Source organism: Chelonoidis abingdonii, chromosome 26, assembly GCF_003597395.2.
Source record: "Chelonoidis abingdonii isolate Lonesome George chromosome 26, CheloAbing_2.0, whole genome shotgun sequence".
Classification (NCBI taxonomy): Eukaryota; Metazoa; Chordata; order Testudines; family Testudinidae; genus Chelonoidis; species Chelonoidis abingdonii.
The window spans coordinates 9,053,202-9,072,938 of NC_133794.1; the positions used below are offsets into that span (position 1 = coordinate 9,053,202).

The 19,737-nt window shown below is 40.2% G+C and overlaps 1 protein-coding gene across 2 annotated transcripts in view; it reads left to right on the plus strand.

The window, feature by feature from the left end:
* SPATS2 (spermatogenesis associated serine rich 2) overlaps positions 1-19,737 on the plus strand; it is a 39,300-nt gene continuing 19,563 nt past the window's right edge. For both annotated transcript variants that reach the window (XM_032785560.2, XM_032785562.2), the window contains exons 1-2: positions 1-56; positions 8,647-8,937. In XM_032785560.2, coding sequence (XP_032641451.1) covers positions 8,913-8,937 — 25 coding nt within the window. In that variant the 5' untranslated portion in view covers positions 1-56; positions 8,647-8,912. The remainder of the gene's footprint in view (positions 57-8,646; positions 8,938-19,737) is intronic.

The following is a 19,737-nucleotide window of genomic DNA, read 5'->3' on the forward strand; positions in this document are numbered from 1 at the left end:
GGGCCCCGGCCCCGCCCCCCTTCCCCGGTGCCTGGCAGCGGCGGCCTGAGGAGACGGTGAGGGGGGTTGTGGCGGCGGCGGCGGCGGCGTCTGGCCTCCCTGCGCGCGCGGCCAAAAGGGCCCGCCCCAGCCGCCAGCCTCGGGCACGGGCCGGCGGGCTGAGGGAGCCGCCCGGGCCCGGCGGAGGCGGGTAGTGGCGGGGGGAGGAAAGCGGCGGGGGCAATAAGGTAACGCCTGGTGGGGGCCTGGAAGGGAGGGGCTGTGGCCCAGGCGGTTGGGAGCTGCGGGGGCAGTGAAGGGGGGCGATGGGGGGACAGGCGAGCGTGCGGGGGGCCAATAAGGGTAACACGTGTTGGGGCCCTGTGGGGCTCTGGGAAGGGAGGGGGCTGTGGCCCAGGGCGTGGGAGCTGCGGGGCAGAGGCTGAGGGGTGGGCAAGTGAGGGGGGCGAAGAGATCGGGGGGAGCAGGCGGAGCGGTGCGTGGGGGCGGTCTGGGGCGGTCTCTGATAGAGCAGCAAGCGGGGACAGGAAGGTGACACAGCGAGGAGTTGGGGCGACCGGCTGAACGGGGGTGATGAGGGAGCTGTACAGCAACAGGCTGGAGAACATAAAAGGGGAGACTACGGTCACTGGTGTCAGCTGTGTCAGGGCGAAGGACTCCTGATTTGTGCTGCACAGGGGCACACACGCAGCCAAGTGTCCTGCTGCCCTCACCATCCTGCCCCTGCTCCCTGTGTCTGTATATTACACCCACTTGTTTCATCCCAGCCTGTAAACTCTTTGGGGGTCTTGTGTTTATATAACAACTTCTTCAATGGGATCCTGATCCCCCCCCCCCGGGGGGGCTGCAGGCATTACTATCCTGCAAGTAACAAATGATGACTGGGAATGAGGCAGCAGGAATATGTCTGATGAAAGGCAGGTAACACTGTGATAGGCAGGACGGTGCTCGGAATCTGCAGGGTTTTGGCATGGTTTCCCTGACTATTCAAACATTTAACATGTAATAAAGAATCCGTTGGGCAGCTGTATGTGTGTGGGGAAATGTTTAACAGGTTGGTTTAGTAACTTTTAGCACTGGCTGTAAAATGTTGTGGTTTTGGTAGAAAAATTCAACAAAATCAAAATGTTTTGGTTTTGTCTAAATTTACAGCTGAAAAAATGAAGTTTTCAGTTTTCTGATGAAAAATTGTTTAGTCGGAAAACAGAAAACTCTTCTTTTCCAATACAAATATTTTTTTCAAGGAAATCATACTTTCCACTAAAATTTTTGTTTAGACAAAAACTCAGCTTTGATGGAAAACATTTGACACAATCCACACAGAAGTAATACATATCTATCAGCTAATTTGTCCTGCATCACAAATGTGCAGTGGTAGTGGTGGTTGCTGGAGCCACTGTAGTTAAGGGTTTGCCAGCATATACTTCTGTTTTGGAGGGAGAGTTGATTTGTGTATTGAATTGTAGATTACTTTTCAAGTATTTTTCAATTATTTTATGATTTTGCTGAATAACTGCAGTATAGTCTCTAAGCAAAAGGGACTAATTAGATTCAAGACAAAGGAAGTGGTGACCTGCAAAGAGTGAGGATAGATACATGTTTTTTATAAACTTTTTATTAATACAAAGAAGGTGTGAGCTTTTTTAAATCTGCTTGTTTTTAAGTTTAAAGTATCAAGTACTATCTGTTGGATGACTCTTTGATAGACTTGGACCACTCAAACTGACATCACAAGAGCCAGGAGAGTGAAAGCTGAGCAACTGAGAGAAAGGAACTTTAAGTGGGACTTCTTAAAATTCATTGTTTGTTTGTTGTTAACACCTATGTAATTTAGGAGATCTTAAAGATTCAACACCTTTGCCCCTTCAGTTAAGGCAGGAGATCTAACAGCATACATTTTCTGAGACTTCCAGTAAGTCCTTTTTGCATGTCTTCCATGACTTTCTTTTCTTCTGATGGTATCTGAACTTTTTAAAAGCATTTTTTTTACAGATTATGTTGAAAGAATAGCCAAAAAGACACCAGCTCATTTAAAAAAAAATAAATCCTTCTATAGATCAGTGTCGAACAAAAATCTTATTTTTGTGTCTTTCAGACCCAGAAAGCTATTTGAAAGTAATCGTGATGGTTTAACAAAAAAACAACAGAGAGAAACTCGTGTGTGTATCTATTTGAACAAGCTGCATCTAAAAAGCAAACAGCTCATATCCATTATTACTTCTTGGGGGACAGTCTTGAAATTTATTTAATGTTTGCAAAGTGCTTTGAGATCTCTAATGGAAGGTTTTATAGAATGAAGAGTAAAGAAATATTTGCAATAGGGAAGTAAGAATTTTGATAAAGTGATGGTGGTGGCAATGCATTTAGACATGGCCTGGAACACCTGGTGGACTGCATCTGTGTGCATACTCTAAAGTATGCCTTAAAGCTTCACAGCTGGTTGTAAGAAACACTAAAATACCATCAGGACAAGAATCTCTATCTCTTTCTTTCCCTCTACATTTTCTACTAGGGATCTGGAGACAAGGACTTCTGCTAGTCTCTGCTCCCTTTACTCAACTCCTCCTTATCTATTCTTGTCTCCTCTTCTCACATGAATATGCAATGTCTTTGTCTCCTCTCATGTGGCCAAATTGTTTTTCTGGCCAAGCTGGGCTGGATGCAGGCCCATCCAGAATGGCTGCTAGAGCATGAGGGTCTCTTTCTGTACAGGGCCTGATTACACTGTCTGTGTGTCACACATACCTCCCTCAGGACCAAAGAGCTTGGAACAAAACAGTTGAAGACCAGAGTAATACTCAGCACTTTACACCAATACAAACACTTTGCAACAGATGTGAATTATCCCCACATTACAATAGGCGCATGGAAGTGAAGTGACTTTCCCAAGGCCACACAGCACATTAGTGGTAGCGCTGGGATTGGAATTTGGGAGTTCTTGCTTCCAGTTCTGTGACTAGTCACTAGACTACAGCATTTTTTTTCAATATTGAAAGTCTTATAAGAACAATCCTGCATTGAATGGTATCCATTCACTATACAGTTGTGTAAAACATGGTATAACCTGGCATTAACTCATGCAGTCTGCTGGTGGGTGGTGTGGTGATCTGAAATTTGTGGAAAAGTTGAATGCTTGTCTTTTGCTTTTTACCTCTGTATACTGCATCTACATGTGCACATGTTGTGTGTTTGTGCAACAAATAATCAGTGTGTTCTGAGCAGTGTTTGCATTTTCACTTCTCTAAGGTGCAATACCATATAAAACTAGATTGTAAGAGGTTATGTTCTAGAATATGTAATGCTTAGCTTGTGCTTGTCATAATGCTTTAATTGAAAGAACAATACAGGTGTGGATTTAAGAAGACTATAGACAGTGACATCTCTGTTTAAATATTCAGTTCATTCTTGGACAGAATAATGAACTGGTTAGAGCAAGATATGTTCAATTTGGAAAAATCCTGAATAAAAGTTTGAATGGGATAGTAGGAAAAGATTGTTTTTTACAAAATGATTTTGCTTTCCTCTTCTACAGACATCAAAGGATTAGTCTAGGGCAGGGGAAAAATGTTGCTTTATGCAAACAGAGATTCCCCTGGGGCCATTGGTATTGGAGACACTTTCAGACTCTGTGCTCAGAAAACCAAGGTGACCAGAGAGCATAAAAATTCCCCTTTACCTCTCCCTTCCTCTTCATGTCAAGTTGTTAATAGCACTATGTATTAAATGTGTCTTTGTTCTTTGATAAGGTTCTGGAATCTGATTGTATAGATTCAAAAATCAGTTCCTGTCATGCTTTTCTAATAGCTTTTACCGCTGTCTGGCATATTCGTGGGTGCTGAAACTGGGGGCACTGCCGCACCCCTGGCTTGAAGTGGTTTCCATCATATGTAGGGTTGACAGCTTAGTTCAGTGGCTCTCAGAACCTCTACTATACAAATTGTTCCAGTACTCCTGGGCATATTCTGTTCCCTTTTCTGACAGGAGATATCAAAGCTAACCTGCTATTAAAACACTGAGCACGTAAAGTTTAGTGTGTGATGCGGGCCATCTTGGCTCACTAGCCTGTGAACGAGGTTTAACTCTCTTCTGGAGCGGAAAAGCTAAAAGTCTTCGAAGAGGAATGACGGAGGCCTGTGTCAAGCTTTCATGATGCTGGCAGTTGGAATTCTATGGCTTTTTTGGCTTTCGCTTAAAGAGGAAGTGTTGGAGATCCAGTGCAGGCTGACAAATAAAGTGAATGCGCTCAGCTGGGAGGCAGGGTTTTTTGCAGGGACACAACAAAAAAGAAAACTTTAAGGGTTTTTTAAAGTATTCTTAATTATTCTCGCTATTCCTACCCCTAGCAGGTATATGAAACCTGTTACGGCTCTAAGTATTGTTTGTGGTAAGACAAAATACGATACTTTGGATTCCTAGGTTAATTTGTGGACACTTCTAGTACATGGGACTTAATGATCTTTAATCCTGTGTCCATGTGTATGTGTTACAAAGCCAGGGTGCATAATATTTTGGATCAACATCTTTGTTTTTTGAGGCCTCTGCTGATGGTAGTCATCCTGGTATCTTGCTAATAGTTTCTTTTTGTGAATGATTATAAAATACAAATGGAAAGACTTATCCTAGTGAAATGGTATTGTGTGTAGAATCACAGAGACTTCTGTGTGCTTGATCAACAAGATTAAAATAGCTTGATAAGGGACTACTTTACTCAAAAGCCAATTAGCCAGATGCTACTGTATAGCACAAATTATGTTGTTTAAGCTCAAGAGGAAAAAAAACCACTACTTGCTTGAAATCCCAGCATAAAAATGGCAAAAATCCTTCTAAGTAGCAGACTTGTTCTTTAGGCTTCAGGATAGCAGCAGCAGAAGCAACTTTTGTAGCTTATTTAATAGATAACCCATACAAAGCTTTCAGCAGGTAGATACTTTTTCTTCCAGCAAACATTAGATAGCTACAAAGAGTCCTGTGGCACCTTATAGACTAGGTGGATATTCACCCACGAAAGCTTATGCTCCAATACTTCTGTTAGTCTATAAGGTGCCACAGGACTGTGTCGCTTTTTACAGATCCAGACTAACACGGCTACGCCTCTGATATTAGATAGTATTTTAACTCACTAGCTATCAGTCCTAGACTATTATCATAGTATTCTTAAAAGAGACTATAGATGAGTATATTTTAAAGTTGATACTTCCTACAATAAAGGCATAAAGAAGATTGAATGTATCTCAAAGGTTGTGGTTTTTTTTACTTTACTTTAGAAACGCTAATTTCTTTTTCACATCCTATGTTATGTAATCAGCTGAGTGACTGCACAGCTCTGGGAATGGCTTAATTGCTCCAGAGCCAGAAAAAGAAGCACAAATTATTGTAGTTTTTCCTTTATAGGTCCTACATAGTCTGTGGATTTAAATTTAATAATGAAGTTATTTAAAATCCAGCAAATCAGATATTCATTTTTTAAATTTTCTTACTGTTTTTAAAGATTAATATTTGTTTTTATACAGATTTTATTGAAATATACCATACCTAATGTCTTAGATGTTGGGATATCTTTTCTGACTAAATACACTATCCTTCGCAATTTTTTTTAACTTATACTACCCTTCGGTTATTTTACCGGTCTTGGAATTTAAAGAGATGCTTCCACTTTGTTTTTAAAAACAAAAGTGATTTATCTAAGCCTTTCATCTAACAACCATGTTGCAATTTTCCTGCTGGTCAGTTATTTACAAAGCATCTGGTTGTGAATGTTGCACAACTTTATGAAACTGAATATTAACATAAGCTGAAGTTGCTTCGTATTGTCCAAGTTATGTTTCCACCCTGGCAGTTTCATTTGATAATGTACTATTGATTCCATCCTCGCGAATATAATGGCCAGCCATTTAATGCTTATCAGATTTATCAATGGCTATATTCCTTTGATCCATTACTAGAGTGTCACTTATATGATATTGTCAGGCTTGGTAAAGAATGACTTATAATTGCTGGTAAATTCCTTTGTTTTTTCCAAGACTTAATTACTGCAATTATTTTTCTCTTTGAAATGAAGACATAATTTACCTCACAGTTGGAGAGGCTTACCTTTTGCAAAGTGCTTTGAGATCCTCAGATAAAAGGGATTGGAGAAGAGCAATATATAATACATTAGGCTATTTAAATGTATTGCTGCCATATTTTGTCCGAATGAGGCATCTCTCTAGCTATTTACTGTCCAGGAATTTGCATATATAGAAAATCCACAGTCAAAAGTACTGTTTAAAAAAAAAAAATCAAGGTTAAGACAATCCCATAAAGCAAGGAGATTCATTTAAAGGGGCCGTCAGGTGCAGTGGCGGATTAAACGCTGAGCCAATAGGGCATGGGCCCCTGGAAAAATGGGTGCCCATGTGCTCATATGCACTCTTCCTGCTCAGCAGAGCGCTGGGGAGCTGGATCAGGGTGTGGGGGCTCCCATTTGCTTTGGCTCAGGGCCCCACAAACCCCTAATTCGCCTCTGGTCAAGCATTATAGATAAAATGTTTCTTCTGTATTTAAAATTGTCTGGGTATTTTCACAGACTACTCTGAATTGCAGAAGCTGTTCTGTTTTCTGAAAATAAATGTTGCATTAGACCTTACATTATCGCTATGTTCCTGAAAGATCCTACACGAATTCTAGGTACTAGTTCTGTGATCACAAGTGTGTATATATACCACATTCCTTCTCCTGAACAGGAATTATCTTGAAATCTACAGCAATTCAGTTCTAGCATTTCCAACAGCAGGTTCCTTGTATCATTTACAGTGTACTGCCTGCTCACAGCCAGGGAGCAGGCAGGAGGGTGGGGAAATGAAACTTACACATACTGGTATGATCCAGAGCACAGCTGTATGAGCACTGAGAGTGTTTCTGCAAGCAATGATTTTCTAAAGCTCCTGGCAGTAGGAAAAAGTTCAGCTGGTTCCCTTGTTCTATCCAAATAATGAAGATTTAGTCCTTCACTAAATTTCCTGGCTTTTGTGAGGATCTCATTTTATTTTCTGAATTTCATTTGACACACTCCAAATTTAATGGATGGGGTGTGCCTCAAGGCACCAGAACCTAACCAATTGCGTTATTTAATTCCAAGAGCTGAAGGCAGCAAGACAGGAGTTTGTATTCCTTCCTTTCTTCCTTTCAAGAGCTTTGCTGACAGGTAAAAGGGCTCTCTTATGCATGCAGCTTTCAAAATACACTGAGCCTTGGTTGTATTCTAGCAGCTTCCTCTGTATCTTAGAGCATATGTCTCATGATTGTAAAGTGTGTGTTTGAATTCTGTGACTAGAAGTAAGAAGTGTTTTGAACACTTGTATAGTTTAGCTTGGAAAGTTTTAGTTATAGCAAATACTTCATTTATAAATCAAATACATTTGTGTAAGCACCTGTGTAGTAGGAATCTGCTAGGAATCTGGCCAGTGTTTTTACTAGTTTCTTGTATTATGTTAGTGTTTCGGCGTTCCCTGGATGTGGGTGACAGGTTTCAGTGGTAGCTGTTAGTCTATATCAGCAAAAAAAAAACCTAGGAGTCCTTGTGGCATCTTAGAGACTAACAAATGTATTTGAGCATAAGCTTTCTTGGACTTTGAAGTGGTTTCTAGCCCACGAAAGTTTATGCCCAGATACACTTCTAAGGTGCCGCAAGGACACCTCATTTTTTTCCATAGATGTGTAAACCATATCCCAGGAATGTCTTTAGTAAACCACTGCTTAGGTATGTGTGCTATCAGCTCTTCATTGAGTTTTTACATTTCCTTCTGAATGTGGCTGTAAGGTTTTCGCGGGCCAGCTGGCTCCGCAGAGCTGTGCCAATTTACAGTAGCAGAGAATTCCTTATTAGTCTTTTTTTTATTTTTTTGGGGGGGGGGAGTACCTTGTTGTTCTTTGTTTCGCCTGTCACGCCTGACAGTGGTGACTGCTATCAAGGCTCCTGCACTAATTAATGGGAGCAAGAACAGTAATATAACTGATGCCTTCAGTTCTTCAAATTTAAAACAATGCAGTGCGGAGCGAGAACTATTCCTGCTTTAGTCAATTGCTGTCATGTTCTTTGCTGAAATAAAGTAACAGAAACTATGGGTGTGGTTAGAGAAAAATCAGAGCAAAGTAATGCTGTGCCCTGCTCAAACAGAACTTGCTAACACTACTTAATATGAAGAGAGATTCCTGAATGAAAGTTCTGCTAAATTTTATTGTCTAATATAGGAATTCGGGCTCTTAGTCCCTTGCATAATGAACCCTGCATACAGAAATGTAATCTCCATGCTACTATCAGTTTAGACAGCTGTTTTTATAATGGGTCGTAAATTGGCCGTAATGCTTTTGTGCTTCAATAAAATTGTCTTGTAAAGGCTACACTGACTCTGAATTCCAGAAGTGCAAGATTGCTGAAACGCAGGGCAAAGTCTTTAGAGACTTTGCTGCTTTGTATTTCGATTTTCTTTTTTTTACCGGTAGTTTTACAGTGCCCTTTAAGCAACATAAATCTTATTTTTAAAAAGCATTACCCAGAAGACCTCAGTAGCCTATGAGAGTTCCTCTACAGACATGGCTAATACAGCAGGCGTTTTCTAACTTAATTCCTTTCTTGTTTTTTTTTTGTTTTGTTTTTTTTACTTCCAGAATCTGTGAAAAGGACAATGTGAGCTGCTACCTTCAGGCATCCTGAGAAGTTGGTGTTGGGAGGAAGGAGCCTATATTGTTTTGCTGTTCAGTCAGCAGAATTTCTGACGACTCTAGCTCCCATTTGCTGTCCATACCAGATATTTGCCATTTCCAGTTTGATACGAGACGACGTGTGAATTGCAGCTGTCAGCCACGTTATTCAAGGGAGAGGACTATTTTTTCCCCTCACATAATTAATTGCCCATAAAAACAAATACGCAGGGATGTCTAAGAAACAAAATCAGAAAGGTAAGATTACTTGTGAATGAAGCGTTCTTGTCTGGATCATGCATCTGTTAATATGGTTATTGGTTCTGAAGCGATCAGTTTGTAAAAACTTTGACAACTTTGGAGGACAATTGCTCTCCCTGTCCCTTCCAAATCTGATAACAGAACTTGTCAGCTTGTCCCCACTACTTTAGTGGACTCCATATAATTCATGTTTTTGTCTTGCTTCTGTTAACACTTCAGTTGTTGTTCCAGATAGCATCTGATTCCAGGTAATTCCACTGCAGTGTGAATATTGCACCGTATTTGCAATCAGCCTGTATGGAAATAAGATCAGAGAATTGGATTGATAGTTGTGATCTACTAGAACCAAAATAATCTCCTGTGGGGACACTGTTTTGCTGTTGCATGTGTGAGTCTGAATAGGTTTAACAGTAGCAGCCATGTTAGTCTGTATCCGCAAAAAGAACAGGAGTACTTGTGGCATCTTAGAGACTAACAAGTTTATTTCAGCATAAGCTTTCGTGGGCTACAGCTCACTTCATAGCCCACAAAAGCTCATGCTGAAATAAATTTGTTAGTCTCTAAGGTGCCACAAGTACTCCTGTTCTTTTTGAGTTTGAATAGATGTCCATAGTGCACATTGGACTTGATGAAGCTATGGGCATTCTCTGGTTATTAGCATTTTGTATGATCATTCTTTCACTCCAGAAGTGATGACCAAGTTTGCATCCTTTCAGAAGTGGCATGACAGTGTCTTTGTCACATGCTCTGTGTGCCATTAAAATACTTGTGAAGAATGACTATATATGCATAATAACATCTCAGAGTTAAAGGGATACTGTCAAGTTGGAATCTAGTGCTTTAAAAAAATATATTAAAATTCATCTCAGGTACCACACCTGCCTCCAAGCCATCCTGACAGTTTTTGTCTTTAAAATTGCTGCCCTGTTTTTTGAAATCTTTCTCTTTTCTTGCTCTGTGAAAGACAACAGGGAAACGATGGGACTGACTAGCTACAGCATGCTGTCAAATTCGCAAAGTAAACAAGCTGAAATCCTAGAGGAACATAACTTTGTCTGTAATCTGTTTCAGTCGTAACAATTTTAGGCCCTGATCCTGCAGTGGGACTCACACAGGCAAACCTCTGTGTCTGCATAAAGGAAATGGAGTTCTGTGCAATTGTAGGGTCCATCTGCACACGAAGCATTGCAAGAACAGGGTCTTAGGGTTACAAGTAAAGCTGTTTGGACAGAGATCTTCATATATAATTTTTTTTTTTTTTTTAAGTTGAATGCCCCTTCCAGTATTTCTGCTATTTTTTTCCAGCTTCTTGTATAAGTGTTTAGACCAAATTCTAGACACAAGTTTTTGTCCATGTTAGAGCTAACAAAAGGTTCTGGGTTGATGACAGGATAAACTGATGTCCTTTCTCCAAAGAAATGGCAATGACCATGCAAGTTTCCTCATGCTGCCTTTGTAAGACACACGTCCTCCTTGGCCTAGGGATCACTTCTGGGAGTGGGAAAGCAGTTTGGTTTCCATGCCAAAGTTCAGGGACTAGGCTGGATGTCCTAAGTGTGTGGGGTTTTTCATGAGCCTACTATTTATAATTCTACATGGATTCGGTCATCCGCTGGAACTTTTAAACAAGGGCACCAGTTGTGATTGTGGCTGTGGGCACCTACCCACTAGGAACCATTTTGAAACCACTTAGCTGTTTTATAGACATTGAACAGATGCCAGATGGTGTGTGAGGCCACCTTGTGGTCACCACTTCCCTGATCTGGATTCAAACCAGAGATCATTTAAATATGATGTCTTTGACATGGGATCCAAAAGTACACTAAACATGGACATTTCACCACTGTTGAGTAGCCAACTGTACTTGAAAGACTTTCTCCCTGGCTGTGGCCCTCAAAGGTTATGGTTTGGTCTTTGAGATTCTGGCTTACTTTCCCATCCTGGCTGGACTCTCCCTGTTGCCAGCTCTTGGAGTGCAATGACAGATGTGGTCCACCCTATGAAAAAATCTGACAATTTCTGACCTAGGCCTAAATGTTATTTCTAGAGTACATGATTTTTCCAGGGTGTTTTAAATGCTAATACTGCATTAATTATGGTTGCATTAGTAGGCTCCGCTGTAATGTCTGGAAATAGATACCACAGCTGCATGGTTTATACTAGTGAGTGACATCTCATTTGCAATGATTACCCCATTGCCATTCTGCAAGGGTATAGTTTTGTATTTCTGTAACAGGATTTGTTTGTATCCCAGAGAACAAAGGTCAGTGGAGAAATAGATGACTAACAGGCACATGGTAAAGTCAGCACTAATTTATGAAGATATTAAAATCAGTTGGTGATGAGCTGGTGTGTTTTGTTTTATATTTTAATGGATTTTTATACCATTTCCACAGTTTATGTAAGAGTGAACTCTTGCTGTTCATCATTGGAGTGTCTTATTGCAAAGTAATAGTGCCAAATAATTTTTACTCAGGGAAATGAAGCTTTTTTTCTGTCTCTGAAATTTATATAAACCTACCTGGTTTTCCTATTAATTTGGCAGTTCAGGCAAAACAGTAATCTTAAACAAACAAAAAAATGGGCAAAATTGAGTACCTAATTTATCCCGGACAAAGAAAATAATTACTAGTTTTATCATGGTGGTTGAAACTGATATTTGTTTTTTAATTAAAGCCCTGATCCTGCAAACACTTATGCAGGTACTTAATTTTCATCTCACTGGGACTACTGTTACCTATTAACCTTTCTTTAAGAGAATCTTTTTTATATACATTATGGGTTTTGTTTGCTCCTCGTATCGCAAATGAATATTTATGAACAGTATCATACTGTGACTCCCACCACCATCCTGCTTCCTTACCAAGTCCAGATAAGACTTGCTAGTGTGTTGGGCAACCTTCTTTGGGCACAACAGTCACATAATACTTAATTTAGCATCTAACTATACCTAGATTTGCCATGAACTGAATGAAGTAGCTTTACATTCTACACATGCACATTTTGACCCGCCAGTTGTATCTGCCTTTGCAAATGACACTAAAATAGGTTTTTGTTGCCTGCATTTAATATGGCTTTTGCATAACATGTAGCATCTGTAATAGCCACAAAAGGTACACAGTGCATTTCTTTCACAGACCACAGAAATATGCAAATAGCCATCTGGTTTAGTTTCACACCCAGCTGTCCACACTTGATATTCTCACATCCTGTGTTCCAAAATGTAACAGTTACCTGTAGCAAACTGATATTGCCTTGGGCACTGCCGGAGCTATTTGGCATGGAGAGAGATTCCATATACACATATAGGATGATTTAGAATAACAGATATGTGGTTAGGTCCATTTCTTCTTTTGAATTAGCCTTCGTCTTTTTTGCTTACATACTTTGACTCCTCATTGTAATTATGTAAGTAGCTTTATTCCAGATACTAACTGTCCCTGGTGGAAATAACCTTCCTCCTTTATTCCTTTTCTCTCTAGACCTTGCTTTCCTTGTTCTCGTATCTATCTTATGCCTGTCCTCTTTATAGTAGAAGATATACTGCCAAGGTAATTGTTAATTATTATTCAGACTTTGGTGGATGGATTGGTACCAGTTTTATAGTTAAGGCTGTAATAAGATTTCGATTGTAAACCTTGTGGATGCTCTTCAGACTTTCTTTAAAATAAATCCTTGTGATTTGAATCGTACATTTTCTGAACAGTTGAAGGAAATTGGTCCAGGAATTTTGGGTTTACTGCTAGTATTTCCTAAACCTTTTGCAAACTACTGTTTTGGAGAGAGGGTTGTTATAACTCAAATTACTTGAAGAACAGAATTTCAAAATATTGTTATGTAAATGTTTAAGAACTTTGGGTAACGCTTTAAAAATGCTTAATGCTCATCTTTAAAACTGATTTAGGCACTGAAGAGCCAAAGTGACTTAGGCAGTGAAGAGACAAAGTGCCAGTAACTTTCAGTGCAATTTAGGCTCAAGTGCCTTAGTCTCTTTTGAAAATCAGATGTAGGCTCCTTAAGGCACTTACGCCCTTTTGACAAATTTACCTCTTTGAAACATCCTGTCAATTTTCTAAGTATTTATTTTGAACTGACTTATCTGCTGCCGTAGAATCATTTTATCAATGAACACTTTAATGTGACTGGATTTCACAATGAAAGCTTTTTACCTGAAGAAAGGAGTTCTTGTTCTCCAAGGATTTTCATGGGAGCTTCTACATTGAAATGGTCTTCTGCCAGAAGGATCTGGTCCTTAAGTCAGAATTTAGCTATAGAAGGACTCTGAGAGAGGTTAGTGTTCTTGGGGAAGATTACTGCATAGGATAATCTTGGATAACTTTAAAATGCTGTATCAAAATGATAGTCAGGGGCTGAAATACTGTGTCATGAATGATTTGATTACTAAATTTCACTGCTAGCAACAACGCCGCACAATTAAACTGATGAACAAACTTGAAGAGAGAAATTCATCTGGAGATAGCAGAGGGGAATTAAACTAGCTAGATAGGGAGTATTGGAAAGGGGCAGGGAAAGCAGTTATTTGTGAGAAACTTTAATTGTGGGGACCTGTAGGTCGCTTACTGAATGTGGGAAGCCTGCTTCAGTTGTCTACATGAGGAGCCCCGGCTGGGTTTGTAGCAGGTGGTCATGTGGAGAGCCTACAGAAGAGTATTGGGGACACACCAAGTAAAGTAATGAGGAACATACATGTGGACAGCAAGCAGGGCTACAGGGTCAGAGTCAATAGAGATGTTTGAACCTGGACTGAATTTTCAATCAGATCTTTAATTGTTTTGTTTTATAGCCTTAACTTAGTCAACAGCAATTTTAACTGCTTTGTTTAAAAATCAAAAAACCTGGCTAGTGAGGGAATATTTTTATTCTCGGGTATTTTGATGCATCTTTTCCCTCAAATCGCCACCTCTGCTTTATAACAAAACCTCAGGGAGAACTATTGAAAGATTTGTAAGAGGAGCTGTAACTATTTTTAATAACGCAGCAGTTTTGAAACCAAATCATGGGTCCATCTGTTTCTCCTCATTGAAGCACCAGAGTAGAATTTTCCTCTGAACTATTCGGAAGGATATTTTTAAAATCTTTTGAAAGTTTGCATGCAAAGTATTGGCATATGTTCACTTTGTATCTTTTGCATAATGCTGTATTAATTATAACTTTTTACTGAAAGTGATCTACTGCAAAGAAACCACTGCACCCCAATACAGTCCTAGAATCTCCGTTTGAAATGTAGTTTCTTGTGTCCCGATGTAGGACTGTATCTGGGTTATACCGTATGTTTCATTTAAACTTGTGACTAACTTATTCCCTATGGAACTGCTTAGAGATTCAAAGGAAAGGCACTCTCAGTGCTAACTGTCTGAGTAAATATTTTGGGTAGTTTGGTGGTTCTGCTGATTCATTGCTGCCTGAAATAATAGCCTCATTATTTGTATTGCCAAGCTCTTTCCGTCACCTTCATTTTCCAGCCGGCTCCCGCTAATGCACATCACCTCGCTGGTTCCCGTCGGGTTGGGAGTAGAGCGAAACAGAGGCTCTTGCTTGGTATGAGAGCCAAAGGCAGACGTGTCAATAAAGCTGCAGCACTCTGGAAAGAGTTCAAAGTTTATGCAGGAAATTGACAATCAGATTATGGGGGACTCCTATTAATTTTCTCTTGGTGACCTTCATTAGCAATATTTTTCAATTTATAAATCAAGACCACTTTTTAAACTGCCCATTCTGTGAATCTGAACTTGTGATCAGAATAATTCAGCAGAGTTCTTTCTGCCCCTGACATAGGCAGTAGATTCTGCAGCTCAGAACTTTGCTGGTAGTTTGGTTGATAATACACAAGGGATAAAAGTTTCCAACATGCTCCTCTGTCATTGATAAGAGTAGAACTTGGCTTGTCAGTAAAGTCAACAGATTTGACATGAAGAGATGCTGCACAGAGGGGAACGGTGGAGTAAGAAGTTGCTGGATATTTTTATACCATAACACTCTGTGTATTGGAGTATTAACCGCATTGTCTTTAGAAAAGTAGCTGGAAATGTGCAGTTGTAATTTAATTTGCTGTCATTTTCCAACTGCAGATGGGAACTACATGGGGTGCAGTGAAAATTCTGCTGGTTAAATGGTTTATTTCTTAGGTTTCAGGCTGCTAAAGACAGCAAGGTTTTCCCTCTTCTCTTGCTGCATTACTTGCTAATTCAAAATGATGTGCAGGGCTTGGGTTAAAATTGCCAGCTGTGACTTACTGTCACTTGTGAGTTGTAAAGAGCCAGTGACTGCTAAATTGAATCAGTAGGTAATAACTGGATGAGTAATTAGAGATGTTTTGGAATGGTTTCTACCTGTCTCCTGGAAAGGAAGCACTGTGCTCTTAAGGGCTCTGTATTCATACCACCAACTTTCCCTGCGTCTTATGGGAGTTTTACCTTGGGACTAAACTGTCAGGTTTGAAACATCTGGCTTTAGAGTCGAAATGCCATCTTCACATATTTGGGTAGGTCTCGGCTGTCTGCAATGGCTAACATTGTAGGCACTCTAGCAGCACTAATTAGCGTGCAGAGATTCTCTACCCTGTTTCCTCGTAGCTCGATTATTGGGGAGAACGTGAAACCTTTTAAAATATTAATTTTTTTAGTGCTGTTCTGTTCCAACCCTCCGCCTCCACATGACCGTGTGTCCATATGCTGGAATTGCAGCCTGCTGCCAAATTAAAAGCTCAGTGTATTCCTCAAGAAGAGGATTCCATTCTCATCTCACAGGTGTCAAACTCGAGGATCCTATAGCTGGCAGGTTTAATCTGCTCACCTGTGAAGGAAGTCTTTAAATTGCAACACGTGGAGTTTCACAGTGGTAGACAGTATAAGACTGTCAATGAGAGTTTTTAATTAAAATTTGATGAGCTGACAACCTTCAAATACAATATTTCTTATTTCTGACTTTATAGAGGCCGTATCCTACTTGGAGATGTATTTAAAATGTTTGAGGAAAGTAAGTGATATTTTTGTCTAGACAGCCTCCTTGTGTGCAACTGCCACTTATTTCCTCTTGCTGACAATACAATGAGATCACAACAGGGCCCTTGTGCTGTTAAAAATAACTTCCATAGAAACAGATTGAAGTCTCAAGCCTGGATTTCTTTATCTGAGCAGGCTGTACACAAGTGATTTGGGGCATGAGGAGGAGTTTAAGATACAGGTTTATTAACCAACCTGTCTTCTAAAATCCTATCTTAGTGTTTTCATTTGTGTGTGAATAGATGTGTGCATGAAAAAGATGTTCTTCACCAGGGACCACAAAGAAAGGTACAAGTTGCCATTTCAGAGCAAAAACCATGCAGGAGACTTCAACTTGCCTTCTCCACGACCTGAAATGCTGTGGTTAAGCTACACTTTGTAAACCTGATGTATACTCAGTCTTGGTAAAGTGTGAATGTTTATAATGTTGCTCTATACTTTTATTCTGGTGCTGTATGATTGGTGATGGAAGGGAAACGCAGTGCCTTCTCTTGTGGTTAGAGCAGCAATGGGCAGTTAGGGGATCTGGGTTCTAGTCCCAACTTTGCCTTCAACTTGCTGTGTAACTTTGTGGAAGACACTTCACATCTATGGCTCCAGTCTCTTACAAGAGCAATACTTCTACAAAGGTTGGAAGAACAGCAAGATACTCTGCTAAAATTCACAAACAGCTATAAATGCAGAATATAACATATATCTACTTTTTTAAAATAGACTTGTTGCATTGTGCATTCTTAAAGCACAATGCCTTGAGTCCTGGTGTCAGTGAAGCTATGACAACTTTTGGTATTTAAGGCTTAGAGAATAATTATGTAGCATTTTTTTTGCAAGGAATTTTGAGATGTTAATTTCTGCATAGATCTTCCATGTCTTTCAGTGACCCCTGGCCATGGCAGAAGATCAGTGGTAAAGTAATACTATTTTTTTTTTAGCAGCCTAATGCCATTGAGACAAATTCACCTAGGAAGATAATGCTCAACAACAATTCAGGTTTGGCCTTCTCTGCAATATCTACCATTGACTTTTAATGATCACTGTGATCCAGGAACAGCTGAAGAGAACTTGTAATTAGAGCAAATTCAAGCTGCTCTTAGCCTGCAGTAAAATTCCATTTTTTAAATAGATTTTTATTTCATATCAGCAAAGGTCTTATGTGTTATCCCAGAGAGAGTAAGAGCAGTTATCACTGACCTGAAAAGCCATTGTGACTATAAATGTTTCACAGTTTAGGTGAAGTTTTATTGGGTGGGATTTCAGGCATCTATGCTACATAATTCCCCATAGTCAGCCAGTTGCTAGGGTCTTTAGTAGGACAGGCAGAAGAATCAGCCATTTGTCTGGAACATGATTTTAGTTGTTAGGCAGGGAACAGAAACCAAGGGCAGCTTTGTCCTCTTGCCTGCCTAACTGAAAAATGTATGCTACTTCTAACTGGGCTTTCAGTGAACTCTTGTAAGAATGGAACATAGGCAGTCTTGATGCCAGTGTTGAAGTGTGCCACAGAAGGCAGTAGGTAATGGCACATGATCATCTACCACAGGGCAAGGTGGTAACTAGACAAGCCATGTGAAGGAAGATTTTGACTAGTACGTTCATCACTCTACCTTGTAGACAAGCCAGGTCTCCATCTTCAGAACGCGTTTGATGTAATCTAATGTAGCATCTATTAGCTATCAAGTAAAATGATCTGGCTACTACATAGTCACAGTCCAGCAGTGCAGGTACTTCTGTTCCCAGAATTCCAGAAGTACTTCTTCTGCAAGGAAAATCTTTTCATTGATTGTATCATGGTCTTGTAACTTCTGTCTTGACCAGACAGACTGTTTTAAGGAAAGTGTCATTTTTGTCCCATGTGTGTTTGTGAGGATAGAAAGGCTAGAATTGTGTGACAAGCTAAAGAAATATCTGAACTTGTTCATAGCCTCTTCCAAGGATTCTGGAAATTAAGAGAATTCTTTTTTCAGTCTTATGTTGTTGATGCTGGATCATTCTACATGCTAAAATTTTTCTAGAAACTAGCATTTTTCTCACAACGGGAATTATAGTCAGTAAAGGAATTGTAAAAATGTTAGATTTCGTTTTTATTCTCCTTCAGTGAATCCAGAGCTAATGATCTTAGCCTACGAGTTAAAAGATTATTTTTCTAGCTGCTGGTGCCACAAACTCTGTGGAATCTAAAAATCTACCTGTGTTCTGATTTGTCACTGAAGACATTACACTTGTGAATTTGACTTCTAGTGATGTTGCACAAGACAGACTAGAACTCAGCTCAATCTCCCAGAGCTGTATTGTCTCTGCAGGGCTAATGGGAAATAAGAACTGGTGAGCAGCTATGGCTTCAATACGCACTAGGAGCAGATATGTTGAGTAAGGCATTTAAAACTCAAAAATACAGGTATGTTTGCCAATAAGGAATTGGAAATTGTATGCGTCTCCATCGCTAACTTTTCTGACCCTATAAGAAGGCATTATTTATTGTTGATTATAACCCTTTGAATGCCTAGCACTAAATATTTAGTGTACTGCAGAGGATACTTCCCGTCAGGAATAACAGGAGTTGGAGCATCAAACAACTAGAAACAGCATAAGATGTAAACTAGACATCCCCCATGTCTTTTCCTAGTATAGAAACTCCTGCCTAGGCTGCTTGTTTAGTTCACTGTAGTTCATATTTCACTGTTGCCCAGGCAAGACACACTGCCTGATCTTTGCGGGATAAAATACTTTAAGCACAGCAGTGCAGTCAGGGTGAGGCAGTTCAGGAGGGGGAGGAAAAGGGCTTACTTACCAAGTCACTCTCTATGCTTTGTCCCTACAGAACTGTAGAACTCATGTGGTTGGCCACAAACCTTTTTGAAACAGTATTTGAATGTTACAGGGCATGCACAAATCCCTCAAGCAGGGCCGGCTTTAGGAAGTGTGGGGCCCAATTCGAACAGTTTCGACGGGGCCTGGCAGGGATGACTAAAAAAAATAAAAATTAAAAAAAATGTGAGGCTTGTACTCACTGAGCAGTGTTCCAAATCTTCGGCGGCAGGTCCTTCACTCACTCCAGGTCTTCGGTGGCACTGAAGGACCCACCTCCAAAGACCTGGAGCCAGCGAAGTACCCACCGTCAAAGTGCTGCCGAAAATCCGGAGCGCTGCCGGGTGAGTAAAAATTAAAGGCGCCTCTAGCCAGGGAAGAGCTTCTCACTGGGCGCGGGGCCCGATTCGGGGGAATTGGTGGAATAGGCCTAAAGTCGGCCCTGCCCTCAAGTCCTGCATTTTGCTGGTCAGGGTATATGTATCCTTCCCCTTGCTGTGCAGAGGCAACGTCACAAAGACAGACACATACGTGTTACATAAACAGTGGTTTTTGGTCAACTTTGTTAATGCGGCGTTAGATGAAGATATTAGAGCTCCACATATGTAGAGAGTGTTAAGATTCTGTTTATCTTCACCAGTGCTAACTGAAAGAGTCTGACTTGCTATCAGGTCATTGCTTTAATTGTTGGCACTTTGATTTCTATGTCATCTTTTGAAAGCTTGCACACTGAAACACTACTGTTGTAGATAATATGCCTTCGGTTTTTCCACTGGAGAGACCTGTTTAGTTTGAAAGGTCTATCAGTTGCATAAATATCATAGTGTTTATCTAACATTTCAGGTCACGTAAGCAGTGATATTGAATAGATATTTGAGAGCATTAGAAAGAGCGTTGAGTAGTATGAGACATCCTTACAGAATGTCACCAAGCGTGGCAATGTCTTTTGTGCTATGCCTGATCATAGTCT